General features: G+C 35.5%; 1 protein-coding gene across 6 annotated transcripts in view; it reads right to left on the minus strand.

Annotated features, from left to right (window-relative positions):
• DGKB (diacylglycerol kinase beta) overlaps window positions 1-15986 on the minus strand; it is a gene marked incomplete at both ends in the record, with an annotated part of 639446 nt that overhangs the window by 530510 nt on the left and 92950 nt on the right. For 3 of the 6 annotated variants that reach the window (XM_082661791.1, XM_082661788.1, XM_082661787.1), the window contains 2 exons: window positions 3732-3885; window positions 15068-15088. In XM_082661791.1, the coding sequence (XP_082517917.1) occupies window positions 3732-3885; window positions 15068-15088 (175 nt within the window). The remainder of the gene's footprint in view (window positions 1-3731; window positions 3886-15067; window positions 15089-15986) is intronic. The other 3 variants (XM_082661792.1, XM_082661790.1, XM_082661789.1) reach the window with 1 other exon arrangement.

Genomic DNA, 15986 nt, shown 5'->3' on the forward strand with positions numbered 1-15986 from the left:
GGTTTAGGATTAGGGATTTGGGATTTACAATGAAGCAGAAAAGGTTATAAGAAAGCTGGAAAGATGGTATATTGGGGATATATTTAAAAACTAAAAGACCAACATGGGAACAGCAGAATTAATCATCTTATATTTAAATAGGGGATAAGAGGCACTTAACGGAAACAAAATGTTCCAAAACAATACATAATCCACTACATGAAATGCCAGATGGATCATTAGGTTCAACAAAACACAACTACATACACACTCATAACTTTTATACCTATTTATAATTATTTTTAAATGTTTTATTCTATAACAACTAAATGCTTTACTTTTACCAAATATGTGATCATTGTTCATTAACAAGAATAACATTTTTTTCCTTTTAAAAAGTTTGTCTTCGGGCTTCCCTGGCGGCGCAGCGGTTGAGAATCCACCTGCCATTGCAGGGGACACGGGTTCGAGCCTTGGTCTGGGAAGATCCCACATGCCGCGGAGAAACTAGGCCCGTGAGCCACAGCTACTGAGCCTGCGTGTCTGGAGCCTGTGCTCCGCAACAAGAGAGGCGGCGACAGTGAGAGGCCCGCGCACCGCGATGAAGAGTGGCCCCCGCTCGCCACAACTCGAGAAAGCCCTCGCACAGAAACGAAGACCCAACACAGCAAAAATAAATAAATAAATAAATAAATAATTAAAAAAAAAAAAAAGAAGTTTGTCTTCTTATTGAGAAACCTTTATTGTTCAATTGATGTACAGAATCAAGAATGGCTACAATATTCCTGATGGTAATGTGGTAATGAAACATGTGAACTCTCAGAGCAGATAAACAAAGCAGATTATATAGCACCTCTTTATTCAAAATTAATTTGTAATTTTTTTCAACCACAAATACATCTTCCGTAGATAACTTAGATTATTGCAAAGCAAGTTTCTAGGAATAAAAATCTATTTATCTTTCAGTTTCTGAGTCAAGGCTACCCCAGGCCTTGAAAATTTTATTACTGTCCAGGGTTCCTTATTTCCCAGAATAAAAACCACTATCAAAGGTAATTCTGAAAATACACAGGATGAGAAACAGTCCTACAAAGGACACTATGCACCTATGTCAAAACATGGAGGCCACGCTTTGAAAAGGCATCACAGTTTAATTTATTATTGCTGCATGAGGGTTATGCAGCCTATCTTACAATTCCTTTCAAGTAAGTCTATGCAGGATGTGTGATTGTCCCAAAAGAAGTACAATTTGTTATTCCTTATTTTTTTTTCCCATTTTGAAACATGGTTTGATCTCTACTCCTTGTAAATTTGGTATCTTCTACGTAGTACTTACTATGTGCTATCTGAAGAAAGGAGGGTTTGAGGTTTGAATTTCTTATAAAACTACCAAAGTAATTAGATTGTCTCTTTCCTCCAAGTGTGACATAATTAGTCTGAGTCTGTTGACTCAGAGAGACAACATATCAAAAAATGTTCCCCCTTCTTCCTCAAGACAGTATTTGTCTTCTTAAAGAAGACAGTGTTTCCCAAGGACAGTATTGCTTCATATAAATTTAAATAAGGGACAACTTTGTTATTTCTAAGGAATATGCAATCCATTTATAGCATGAAATGGAGAACACAGACGTTTTCATTTCTAGATCCAAGCAAAAACCTGTCTCATATAAAAATTTTCAGCCCAGAACACTTGTAAGCTCTGAAACCACACTTTAGGACAAACTAAACGGAACTCATTCAGAGAAAACAGCAAGTGTGGGGAGTCCTCTCAGTTCATGGTATAAGGGGAATCATTTCAGGAACAAAAAATATATGATGGGTCAAGGTTATAAGCATATTAATTGCTCTATATTTTGAAGGGATCATCTGTTTTAAAAAGCTTGGACCAACATGTGATTGCTCGAGGAAAAATATTTTACTCCATTAACAGAAAGGGAAGCAGCACAACGTAAGGCTTAATAGTGTGGACTCTTCATCAGATTGCCCAAGTTTTGTTTCTGGCTCAATCACCTATTTCTTAATTATATGTTTTAAGCTTTTTATTTATTAGAGTGCTAATTAGTAAAATTCTCCTCACCTCTTTACCCACACTTTGATATTCTTTGTTGTGATGCTAGGACGGGAAGTCTCGACCAGAGGCTCCCACAGGACACTTAATCCCCTCTCAGGGGATCTGTAAGGTCAAAATGCTATCAGTGATGATTCTGAGATATCATTTGCTTTTTTCACTCTCATTCTCTCATGGGTGTACAGTGGACTTTTCAAGGGGCTACCTGACATGATATGGCAACACAGCAGCGGATGTGGTTATTCAGCTGTCTTCTATGAAGTTGGATGTTAGTCATTTGCAACAGTGTGAGATAATGTCAATCTTCTCACTAATTTTTTTTTGTTTTTGAAAATAGTCATTTTTCATAAAGATGTTATTTTTGTCAACATCTGAGGGGACGATCATTGTAATTTCTAGAATGTGTCATCTTTAATATGGTAAATAGAAATAAATACCACCCATATAAACAAGAGCATTTTGGGGTCCTCAATAATTTTCAAGAGCCTAAAAGAGTCCTGAGATCAAAGAGTTTTGGAAACACTGCTGTAGACTATATTTCTCCATTGCCAGATGGAAACCTGTTGGGTTCACAGGGGGCACTAGAGAGACAAGAGAAGGGAGGAGGGAGAAGGGACAAGTTCCTGCTGGTCTACCTGCACTTATCTGTTAGATCTCTCCAGCATCTCACCGTCCCAGCATCTGGTGCCAGTAGCAAGGCGCTCTAGTCTCGTGGCAGCTTACTGCCACACCAAGAAGGCACAGTGAGCTCCCACAATTCAGTCCTGCACAGACCATGGTGATGCTGTAAGAGGTCTGACTTCCAGGGCTGCACATTCCTCCCTGAGCTCCTGAGCTATCACAGCCAATCAGGAAGGATCCCCTCCACAGGAGTCTGACAGTGAGACCTGCCAGGCAACACCCACCCCCCAACACTGCCTCCCAGCTCCTAGAGGTCCTCCTTCCAAGCTTCTGGGTTTTGAAGACTCCAACCCAGGGGAGGCATCTGCTTCCTGTGTTTCTACCTTAGTGTGTCTCAGTGCTCATCTTCACTTTTTCAACTCTCCAACACTGTTTAACCAGTTTCCTATTGCACATTTTCTAAAGTAATATAGTGAGATTTCTATTTTCCTGACTGTGTGGAGAGTGATACAATTAGTGACAGGTAGTAATGCATTAGGCATCTCTAAAAAGCTACACCTAATGAGAGAACCAACCATCTCTATGGTGACAAACTGAATTAAGTATCTAAGAGAAAACTCTAAACTCTGTTCTGAGTTTACAAATCTAAAAATGTGAAAGTATATTGGTAATTTGAACAAATGATATTAAATACTATGTTTTTACATAACTTCCTTGTGACTACATATATTTATATATATATATATATATATATATATATATATATACACGCATATATATATATTCCAGTCATTTAAAAGAGCACTTTCCTATATTTGATGGAAGTATCTCTTAAAATTATTACCTAAACATAGACTTCTAAGACATTGAAATGACAAGTGATGAATAATGATAAAGTATAGTTTCTCTAATGTTTAGTTGCACAGTCTTAGTATGAAAGGATAAATCCTGCAATAAAGGTAATTTTTAAACAAATCATCTCAGCTTACAGAGAACTTATAATGATTTTTCCCTTTGAGGTTTTTGCATTACATACATGTTTAAAGTAAATAATTAAACTTACCACCTGAGAGGAGAGCAGGCTTACTTTTTACCATTGGACTAGAATGAGGAAACTTGTTGCTAAATGACATGAAAAGGTGTGTTGTGAAATCATCAGGGAGCTCGGCTTCCAGGAATGTCTTCATAAATAGCTTGAAACCTTCAAAATCTATTGTCTGGAAAAAAAATGTAAACATATATTTTAAGACTCAGCCAATGTTAAGATTCTGTGCTATGCTCAAAATCATTAGTAGGAGACATGACCTCAAACATTCTTAAATCCAAGCCTACAAAAGGAAGGTAACTATTTGAGAAGTAAATCGGGCAGTCAGTCCTAGGTTGACCCTGGTGAGTAGATTTGTATGTCTTACCTGAAATAATGGAGCAGGAAAACCAGGAGCTTTTCACTCAGACATCTCTATTTCCACAGTATCTATGTGGCCTTAACATTTTTACTCTTTGAAACTTAATTTCCTCCTCTGTAAATTGAGTATAATATTCCCAATCCCGTAAAGTTGTTATGATGATTAAATCAGACAATTATGTGAAGATGCCAATGGAGAGTCATGAATACTCAGAAAGAAAGGTATTTCTCTCATCTCCCTTCTTTGTCTGAACATTGTTTTCGACAATTGGAGAAAGTGGTTGACATGAAAGTTTCACCCTAACACCAAGACGAATGGATATAAAATTCTAAAGTGAAATTCTAAATCTTCCTATGCAGATTTTCAAAGAAATCTACTTCACGATCCATGCTCACTCTTACTCATTGCAGGACTATAAAAGCGTCGACATTTACATGCAAAGAACCATTGCTACTTTGGGAATCTCCATGTCCACTTGGGGAAATGGTGATGGGAGCCACTTCTATCCTCAAGTTAATGAGAGGATTTCACAGGAGCTACTAGGAGAGCTTGCTTTCTCCAAGTAAATGAGGACAGTGGGCCAGGATCTGACTCCTGCCTGGGAAACTGAGGACAAGGCTACAGGTACTCGGGACAAAGACAAGAAAATGGTATTGTACTGGGCTTGGCCAACCCTCCTTGTGACTGCAGGGACAATAATGCATAAATGTTGCCTAGGAAATAGCTGTAGACCTCATGGAAGAGAAGGCCCCTGGAGCTGTGCTGGATACTATCCAGTAGGCCATTTGAAGGGACTAGGAAACCTATAGAGAAGAAACTGAGATAAAGCCGCATCTGTCCAGATCAAGAGACTGCAAGGGCTATAGGCCTCATAGGAAGCCCTTGAAGGGCACTTTTTTTATTACCCAGTTTAACGTAACTGACATGAAGCTAAAAATAAGGAAAAAATAAAACTTGGCAGATTAATGCTCCTAAATTTTTACAGAATCCTGGCAGAGGAGAATAAAATTAATTCCATAAACTGATATTTTGGATACAAAAAGTCTATTTTTCCTATGTAAAAATATTGGGATAAGGTGGTAGAGAAAAACTAATTTTATTATTGTACTGTTTTGAATAAACCTAAAAGGGAATCAGACATACAGGGGTATCATTAGGAGAAAGTAAATTTTTGCAGATTAGATCGCATGCCCTTTAAGTATATGTACTGTGTATGCTTTGGTACCTAACATAACCTCAAGCTAATACAAAACAAAACGAAAGACGTCACTTTATTTATTAATGGTTCCAAGACTCTGTCTACAACTTAATCTGACATTTTTGGTTAAATTTAACTTATTCTTGTTTTGCTTATTAATTCTCAGAAGGGCACTTCAGATGTTTATATTGGTGGCGGTAAAAAGACTTCATTTCCTTCCATATTTAATGAATCACCTCCACCACAGAATATTGTAAATTCTACTAGAGGATTGAACCACAAAACTAAAAACTGTGAATAATATGAATATATAAAGAATAGCATCAATTAGCAGAAGTACTTTCAAAAAGCAAATTGCCACAATGAATGAAGCCAAGGTTTCAAAATACACAAATGAGACCAGAAGCCAGACTAGTATATCCAAATAAGTTGCCTTGAGCTGGGCACCTATTCTTACTAATAGGATTCCTCAGGATGGCATATCAAAAGAGAAGTAATCCACACTCAGCTGGATGAGTGACCAACACTTGTCAATAATCTTCAACATGTAAGAAGGTCTATGGGGAACGCAGGAGTTAATGCTATATGCAAAGTTATAGGAAATTTATATGGTAAATATTCACAAGCATTGTGATTAAAATCAAAGTTACTTATAGTTGCTTTTCTTCCTGTACCCTTTTGTAGTCAGCACTGTGTTTGGAAACATAACAGATGACAGAGCATGGTTTTGAAGTCAGACTACCTAGATCAACTCTCAGATCCAACACTTTCCAACTGTGTGACAGTGGGCAATTTATTAAGTTCTCTGTGCCTCAAATTCTTCATCTATAATACCAACCTCTTGATTTGTTAGGAAGAATTCCAAATGGTATTTGACGAATGGGCCTTAAAACCATATTAACTTAAATGTTTCCATTTGCATTTAACAAATCGTTACATGGTTCATTGTTTTTTGGTGGGTGTTTTTTAAAATTGTCGTTGTTTACTTGTTTTTCACTTTTTTTTGTTTTGTTTTTTGAGAAACCAGGTAATAAAATGTGAACAAAGACTATAATTGCTGAAATTTTTTTCTCTGAACCTTCCTTTACAATAAGATTATATTTTAAAACAATTATTTCAAGCCAAGGGTTTGATGTGGGAGCAGGAAAACAACAACAACTAACCAAACAACCAACAAAAACAAAAACAAGGACTCCAGAATAAAATGATTTTGTTTCATATTCCAATACCTCCACTCACCACCTGAGTGATTTGGGGCAAGAAACATATTTTCTCTTTTTAAGGAAAAATCTGCCACATCCCAAGCGTGATAACCCACATAGGACCTCCTTGAAATTGGTGCTTGTGATTTCATGATGAAAACCAGAAAAATAGGCAACCAAAAGGAAGAAGTGAACTTAATGCATGACATCCCTCTTAATAAGGAATACATTTCTCCTTGGTTCTTCTTTTTTCAGATCTCAGGAAAACTTTCAGAATTTTCTCCAGTGTTGTAGCTCTCCCTTGCTCAGCAATCAAAAAATAGCTTAGTTTTATTATCTGACATCACTACACCTTAATTTCCTCCATATAAGATCAACTGTTCATCATTGCTGCCTAAACGTAATAATAAATTGACGTAAAGCACTTAACGCACCCTTGGACACATAGGATGTAAAAGAAATAAAATAGTAAAAGAAAAAAAGGAATAAGTAAAAAGAAGCACTTGTTTGAGGTTAGATGGGTTTTTTCATTATCTTAATTTGCCCACCTCTTTATTGGTCCAAGAAACTAGAATTTCATTGCATTTTTCCAAATCTAACCCTCTGTTTTTGGGGTCTTAGATATTTTGCTGTAATTTTTCTGTGTCAGGCAACATTGGCAAATTACTGCCTTCAGAAAGCAAGCCTTTAAAAATAGATTATCTTACTTTAAAAAAAATAAAAACTTATCATAGACATAAGAATAGAATAAAGATTTCCCTAGTTCTTAAATGATTTCCATGAGATGATGTCATCCTATTCATGACTGAAGTTTTACTGATGATGTCAACTTTTTCCTCCAACTTCTTTACATTATTGGTGGCAGCAAACTTCCTTTCTCTTACATTTCCTGTCATTACACACAGCTTAAAATGCTGCAAACCCCAAACTTCTTCAGAGCCAAAAGGCAGCTGCTTCAGTGTTTCAGATTCACTGAGGAATTAATCTTCAATGCCATTCCTGGTTAACCCATTTTTTTCTTATTAGCAAAAGATTTTCCAATCCTTTCTAAAATTCTATGCTGTCCAAAGTACCAAACATTTCTGTAAGTGGATAATGTCCTCAATCTATACATTTTCCTTATCTCATGATTTAGCAGAATATCTTGAAATTTAAGTATCTTATTTTCTACTGCTATCATCTAGCAGCATTAGCATTGGTTTTTGAAGACTGTGACCTTTAAATAGAATGAGATCATTTATATGCATAGCAATCGAAACACTAATGAAAAAAGTAGGGTCAGGCAATTGAATGAGTGTTCAAAAATCGAACTGGCTGTAAGCTCAAAGACAGATACATCAAATGATGTTTAAAATTTTGAAAACTGCTCTTTCATTTTTTTTTCCTGAAGGAACAGGCACAGACTATTTAGGGAGATAACACAGAGAATCTGTAAAGAATACAAACTTGGGAAGCTGCTCAGATGTTGTTGCCAAGTTGGCACAAACCCAAAAACACATTTCTATATGCCTTTCATTACTATATCTGACCATCTGGTTTCTTGGTGTTTAAATCCCTGCTAATACTAAAGAAATAACTCTAGTATTCATCCAAGTAGATTCAAAGTGAATGAAAATAAATGTCGTCATTCTATCATTACTTTAATTTATTTTGGCAGTCTTGGGATGAAGATTTTCTCATATTCAGCAAATGTTCATCATGCATACATCCACTTTGTACTGGGCTCTGTTCTCAGTGGTGTGGTAAAAATGTTACTGATATATGCAAAACTCCTTCCACCAGGAAGCTTATCTTCTAATGAAGGGAATAAGAAAAAATCCAAAATAAACAGGATAAAAGTACCGTGTCTGAAGGTATTAAATGTTGCCTAAAAAAATAAAGAAGGAAAGGTTTATATATGGGGGAGGGGTGTTTACAGTTTTAAATCTGAGGACTAGGAAATGAGAATTGGTTCTTTGAATAAAGATTTAAATGAGATGAGGGAGAGAGCTTCGTACATATTTGGAGAAAGAACATTCCAGATCAAACAGGTGGTGCGAATATCCTGAGGTATTAAGATGGTCCTGTTGTAGAGGATTTGCTGTAGGAGCTAGTGAGGAAAAGCAGGGGTCCCGAGCAGGACTGAGGGAGGACTAGAGAGATAGGATCTTTGGTGGTGTGTGGATGGGGGCTGATCCTGTAACATGTACTAGACAGTCAATAAAGCATTATGGTTTTAAGGTAGAGAGGAACAGTTACTGGAGGGATTGCAGCAGGAGATCACATGGTCTAACACATTTTAACAGGATCATATGACCATAATAGGATCATAAGACTCTTTTATATAATAGGATCATTTTATATAATAGGATCTTATAACTTTTATATCATACAAAAGATTGTCCAATTTTCACACTTTCTAACAAACTTGTATACACAGCTGATTAATAAGTGATCTTTAAAAGAAAAAAGGAATCGTTGAACTATTATAGATTAAGGTACTAGCTAAAACCATTCACAAAGAAATGACTTTAATTCATTTACCAGCAAGTATGGACTGAGTACCTGCTATGTGTACAATACTGTTGGCTACTGGGCAAAAGAACTCTGATCAAATGAGGTAGGCAGTGACTTAAATTAGAGGCTTTCTTTCACCATTTCCATTTCAATTCTGCTGTCTAATTTATATCATTAACTAATTATATTAAATTGAACATTGATGTAAAGGTCACTGAACCAAAGTATATAAATTAATATGTAGCATGGCTAACTTCCTGAGATTTCAAATACATATTTTTTTATATTAAAATACTTTCAGAAGAAAACTGTGCACTTTAAATGTCTCATTGTTTATGCTTATTTTGTATTGCAATTTATTGTTCATTACTTCAAATTTCAGAGAGCTCCTTGATAGTCTCCTAAAACTGCCATGGAGAAACTTCTGTTAAAGATAAAGAGTGAAAGTGAAAGTGTGAATTTCACATTGGATTTTTAAAGCTTAGTTTTGGCAAATGAAATTATTTTTACTTCCTCAGAGGTGCATAATTTATTAGTTGTCTTTACCTAAAACTAACATTTATTAAGTCTCAGTAAAGAGAAAATTAGAAACATGTTTTTCAGTAAGACGATAAATGGCAAGAATAACAAACAATGCTACTCCAAGTTATTTTAGTAATTATGAAATACAAATAATGGATTAGAAGAATTTTAAGCAGATTATTTTTATCGTGATTTTCAGTATATCTTGTGATCAAGAGTCTGTATCCAACTACATTTTGTACTTAGCAGGAATCCGTCCTACTTTCACAGAGTAGGACGTTGTCTTGCCTATGTTTCAGTGCTGTCACTAGAACTGCTGTGAGCTGTTACTGAGGCACACACCATATGCTCTAAAAGTTATTTCTCCTCAAAAACTCAATAAAGATTTTGGGAACAACTATGCATATATAATTTTCATTAACAATGTCAGTTTTTAATGACTGCTTACTTGCATCTTTATTTTGAAAGAAAATTTCCAAAGGGAGTTCTCTTAATGAAGGTATGTGTGCAGGCAGAATTACAACTATCTCTTCTTCCCTGCTAGACTATAAGATCCAACACAACACTGCATCACATAGTGCTTAAAATAGTGTCTTTTACATTGTAAGTCCTCCTTATATATTTGAAGTATGGACACTGGAATAGCAAAAAAAGAAGAAACAAAATAGCACAATTTCACTCAATTACCTCTTTGTAGGAAATCTAGCAACAAAGAAAACTGATTCAGGTAGGATGGTAAGAATTTGTGAAACAGAATAAATAGAAAAAGCTTCTGAGCAGGAATATACTGTTTCACTTAATAAATCTCAAATGAGATTATTTTAAAGTATAATAGCATATGGTTATATATTTAATGTTGTAGATTAAAATAAAATAAAATCAATAAAACTAATGATAACAAAATAACCAAAAATTTGTAAAGGTTTCAAATATATACTATCCTATAAATTCTATTCTTTCTAATCCATCAAGGCCCAAATATACCAGGGTTATTATTGGGAGAAAAATCAAGATGGGAAGGTGTAGAAGGCAGACTAGGAAATACTCAGCCAGCATGTGAGAGTGAGGGATTGACATTTTACAACTGGGTAAAGACTTAAGAATTCAGGGCTTAAGAATTCCCTGAGTTGAAGCATTTTGTCAGCAATTTGAAAATATATTTAATAGTTTGACACTTTTTGATAGCAAAGATCATCTTAACCATTTCTATTTCTCCCACAGGTCCAGATACAATATCCAGTATATAACATACATGCAATAAATGCATTTGGGACACAACCCAATTATTTTTGTTCCAAGTGCTTTTCTCACTTTCTGTATATTTATCTCTCACCAGTGCATGCTTTTATGCCAAACTCTTTCTTAAAGCCTCCAATATCTCGTTTTAATCTTCATAGTTAGTGATACACTCTATTATCCATAAGTGGAAAAATAAAATTAGGTGTTTGCTTAATATGTTTGTTGCACATAATGGAAACTCTCTAAATGTTATTGTGTTCCAGGAACTGCACTAAGTATTAATATGTTATGTGTATGCTATACTTCAATCCTCACGATAACCCCTTAAGTAAATGCTACTAACACTCCTATTCTATAGACAGAAAGCTGAGGCTCAGAAAAGTCAAGCAAATTGCCCAAAGCCAAAAGCTCCTAGTTAGTGCCAAGGATCTAAATATTTCTGACTTCAAAGGTTACTATGTTATAGTTAATCAAAGTATAATTCTATAGACAGATTTTTATTTTTCAATATTCATACCTAGTACAACTGGTTTATCACCATCAAATGTATTGACTAGTGTATCAATAAACTAGCCATTAGAGAAAAAAGGAAAATAAAATAAAGTATAAAAATAAAAAGTAATGGCATAACTATCTCTACTCAGTTCCACAATCTTGAAAACTGAGTTGACTGTAACTCTTTTCGACATACTAAGTGTAACCTATTACTTTTTTTTTTTAACCTATTACTTTTGACCATATATCTGCAATGTGTTCTAACTCTGCCCCCAGCCTCTATTACAATCCCAAATGCCCTCCCAGTTTTTGTCATTTGATTGGACTGCTTCAATAACTCATACCTGATCTTCTCTTTAACTTAAGCCTGTTGTTCACATTGGCTTTAGAAGTATTTTCCTAAGTGGAAAATTTAACTCGTTGATCTTAGGAATATCATTCATGATTTCCTTTACCTATTAAAAAAACCCTTAAAATCCTTAGACACTCTAGGCCTTTCTACCTAAATCTCTAGATTTATTTTCCCCTAATATCCTTAACTGTACTTCTGTTCAAAAAAACTATTCCTATTGATGAAAACACACAAACAGAAACAACATACAAACCTTAAGATAAGTTTTAGTTGTAGCAAGCACCTAAAGAGTTTGCTCTACTTGTCCCTGAACAAGTGAAAAAGATCACCTGAAGATCCCAGCGTCACTTTTTCTCTAACCTGATTTTTAACTCATATAAATTATTTAATAAATGTTATGAAAGAAATGAAAGAGCGACCTACACAGAATGTTTAAATACTGCATATCAAAGTTAGCTGTTATGATTAAACTCAGGAGATTTACTAGTTTATTTTTTAAATTATTTAACCTTGTTTTTAAAACTCATCTGTAGAGAAAGCAATTGGAAGCAATTAGTATAATTATATTTTATATACCCTAAATATTTACCTATTGTTAAATTTCTGTATATTTATTACAGAACACTAAGGGAGAAATGGATCAACTGTGACATATCAACTGTAACAGATATCACCTAGCCACGTGAAGCAGTCAAATCATTAATCCAAGTTTTCGATTTAGGATAGATGTAGCAGATGGTCCGTTCTCAAATTCTAGATGTTTTCAGAGATATAAAATAGTTTGTTTTTTTTGTAAATGTTGAGATTTGATCCTCAGTGCAATTCAAAGAAACCTGCAAGAAGTTATTCAACTTGATTTGTTTAATTATGACATAACTAATTAATCTCATAAGTATCCATGCAAATATTTTCTCAAATTGTTGGATGTGGTTCCATTCTATGCAAGAGCAATTCTCTGAGTATCAAGGCATAAAAACTGAAGCAACATGGCGAAATAAAAGTTACTATGTATTTAACAATAAGTAATGCACAGGCAAAATAGGGTTAATAACAATTGTAGTGGCATTTTATTCTTCAATTTGCTGGTACGTTTTCAAAACTGTTCTGGTTGTAGCTTTGATAAGAGCAGGAAGATGACCGAAATTGTGCTGATAGTAATAGGGAAGAGAAGCAGAAATACTGGTTAACATGTTACATCCATTCCTTGCTAACTAATTGTCCTGGCATTTATGCAGTTGTGAGAGGTGGAGCAAATACAACAGACACCATAACTACTGCCAGGACAGCGCTCTGGATTGCAACCAGGCCTGATAGGGGAAGCAAATCCCATGTCATGTCCTCCACTCATATCTCACGGTAGAAGGAAATTAATTTAGCGTTGGGAAAGACATCAGAGTGACAGCGTTATATTTACTACTTTATAGATGAGGAAAGTGAGGCTCTGAGAAAATCAAGGTTACAGGATTGGTTGGGGTGTGTCTCAGATATTCTCCCTTTCACCTTTCATAAATTTTCCAGAACTTTCATATGAAATCGTGTTGCTCCTTACAGCGTGATTCACAGCCACTGCCTCAAAACATCAATGGAACACCTGGCAGACAGAGACTTAAGTATTTTGCATATACTTTAGAATTTAACCCTTTTAACAACTCAGTAGAGACAATACTCTCTTCATTTTATAGGTGAACAAACTCAGGCTAGGAGAGATGAAGTAACTTGTCCAAGACCTGCTCATATGTGGCAGATATGGATTTGAACTCAGTTCAGTTGGAAACCTAAGACCCCTAAGACCACGTTTTCTCTGTTATACTTTCCAGGTGCTTTCTTTAATGGTAAAGGTTGAATTTGGTTCTGGAAGTACAATTATAGCTTACAATACAAGGGTGTTTATATCACTGCTAATAATTATAATAGTGTCAATACCCTTGTTAAAGACATTTAAAATATACATTAGGCAGCAGCACTACAAAATGTAGGTTCTGAAATCCCAGGTTTCTTATTAAGGGGTTGAAGCAACTCACTTGTCTGAATAACACAAACCCAGTACAGAGTACTGAGTACAAAGATAGAGTACGCCCAGGGAGCTATGAAAATTTAACTCAGCCTTAGGCCAAGAATCATCTAATGACAGGAAATGTAAAAAGAAAACCCTACACTCACAGAACACTGATAAACAAAGAACACACACAGAGTAATAAGTATGCATGCCCTCATTCTTTTTCCTTTTGGCTACCCTCAGCTTTCCGCATTCTTTCTACTCTGCAACTGAAATTGCTTCCCTACTAAACAACTGCACATGGAACAAAGGCTGAGCCAGGAAAAGGAAGGAAGAAGCTCATTCTACTGACCCCAAGAAAAGACGCTCATTTGCCACCAGTTTTCAAACAGCCTGGAGCAGGGATGAAGGTTGTGCAGAATGGTGTGTTTGTTGAGTAAGGTGTTCAACAAATGCCCTTTAAAAACTAGGGCCTGCTTAATAAAAGCAACCGTTTACTCTGAGGGGTTGCCTCCTAACAACATCAAGCTCATGTAGACTGTCTTTGGGGGAGCTAGTAGGTTTCCACAGAGGTCAGGGATGAGATCAGGGAAAGGCCATCCTGTGAAAGGGGCTGGTAAAAATCATCACGGTCAATGAGTTGCCATTTCAGTTGTGCTTCATCCTAGGAGACTGTAGTATGTAGGACCAGTGTCTAAGTCAGTCAAGATCATTCTGATGTAATCAATTGTACTGGGACATGTTGGGGATGAAACTGCAGTGCTTGTTGTCATTGAAACAACAGGGAAACTTGTGAATAAGAAGCAACTAGTACATAGCCAGTATTGTCCAAGGGAGACAATGTTATGGTTTTAGGCAGCTCATGCATTTTAGTAAGATATATTCCCAGCAGGATATAAACATCTCCATTTAGAGAACTCAAAAATGTGTTGTAATTCTAGGGATCCAACAGAACTATGGACCTAAAACTTCCTTGACAAAATGGACTTTACTAGGAGAGACTGGTTGAAACAACAGATGGATTGCTCTTTTTCCCAGGAGGGCTAAAATCAAGAGCTTTTCACTCATATTTTCTTCACAGATTCTAACAGCACTGTAGACCAATTAAAAAGTCCTTATCCATCTCATTTAAAAGCAATTATCAAATCTCCCACTGTAAAATAATAAGTTAAGACTTTCATTAAATAGATCATTTTACCAGAGCCTGATTCTATTTCGGTGAAATTAGAAAATTAAGTTCAAGAGTCTCCAAAACTGAAGCCGGCACTCTGGACCCTTTTTGATTCTACTGAGGTATCAGCTCCTCCATTTGAGTTTTTAATTTAAACAAATATCTGTCACTTACAACTTTATAAGTATTACAGTTAATATTGTATATTATACGAATCTTATTGGCACAGAAGTATAGCTCAGTGATACGGATAAGAAATTCATAGCTCACATCAGAATAAAGAAAGAAAAGACAGATTTTAATAGAAAAGAAAATGTCTTACTTGTTTAAGAATGTCTTGTTTCTGCGCATGCAAGGAAAGAAAGAATACGTGCGTTAAGGTAAGGTAATTTATACTTATCATCTCATATTGCTGATAATTTAACTAAAAAGTCAAGTTTACAGATTGATTTTAAAGCAGACCCTAGATCCATGGGTCTAAAAATGTGGTTCGAAAATAGCAGCTTCAGCATCAGCTGGGAAACTGATAAAAACAGAGAATTCTGAGCCCCATTCCAGAAACTAAGGGGAGGAGGCAACAACCTCTGTTTTAAGAAGACCCCCCAGGTGATTCTGATGCCAGCTAAAATGTGAGAATCACTGAATCAATCAATCTTAGAATGTAATAAGCAAACAGTTCTAATTGACATGAGATAATAATGAATAACACATACAGTATAATTAAAACCTTCCAGAGAAGAATGTGAAAATATAACAGTACATATATAGATAAATTCGATTATACTTATTCCCCACTCCTATTTCCTTCTATTAGAATAACATACCCAGCCTCTCTCCACCCCTTTAAAGACAAATATCTTTCTATACATAAGCCACTGCTTAATTTCTTCCCATCTATTTAGATGTCAATGAAATAATTTGGTGTGGAATTTGGAATCCAGGGAAAAAATATTTATATATGCAATGCCAAACTGATTCTTTCTCATACTATAAAATTCGACGACTCTCATGAATCAGTTACATCTGAGATGTTCTGAGTGTGTTTTACTATGAACCTTCTCACAAGGACTGGATGGCCACTACAATCTACCTGTAATCATATTCTTTATATTGTCCACATAAGATTAGGTGGAAACTAATAGGTATCTCTTACCTTGTTGGGCATGAGTCAGTAATAATTATGTGCAATGGAACAATGCTATGCTCATTACAGAAGCCATGTAATGCTTGCAATGACATGC

This window comes from Grampus griseus, assembly GCF_964374135.1.
Source record: "Grampus griseus genome assembly, chromosome: 9".
Lineage (NCBI taxonomy): Eukaryota > Metazoa > Chordata > Mammalia > Artiodactyla > Delphinidae > Grampus > Grampus griseus.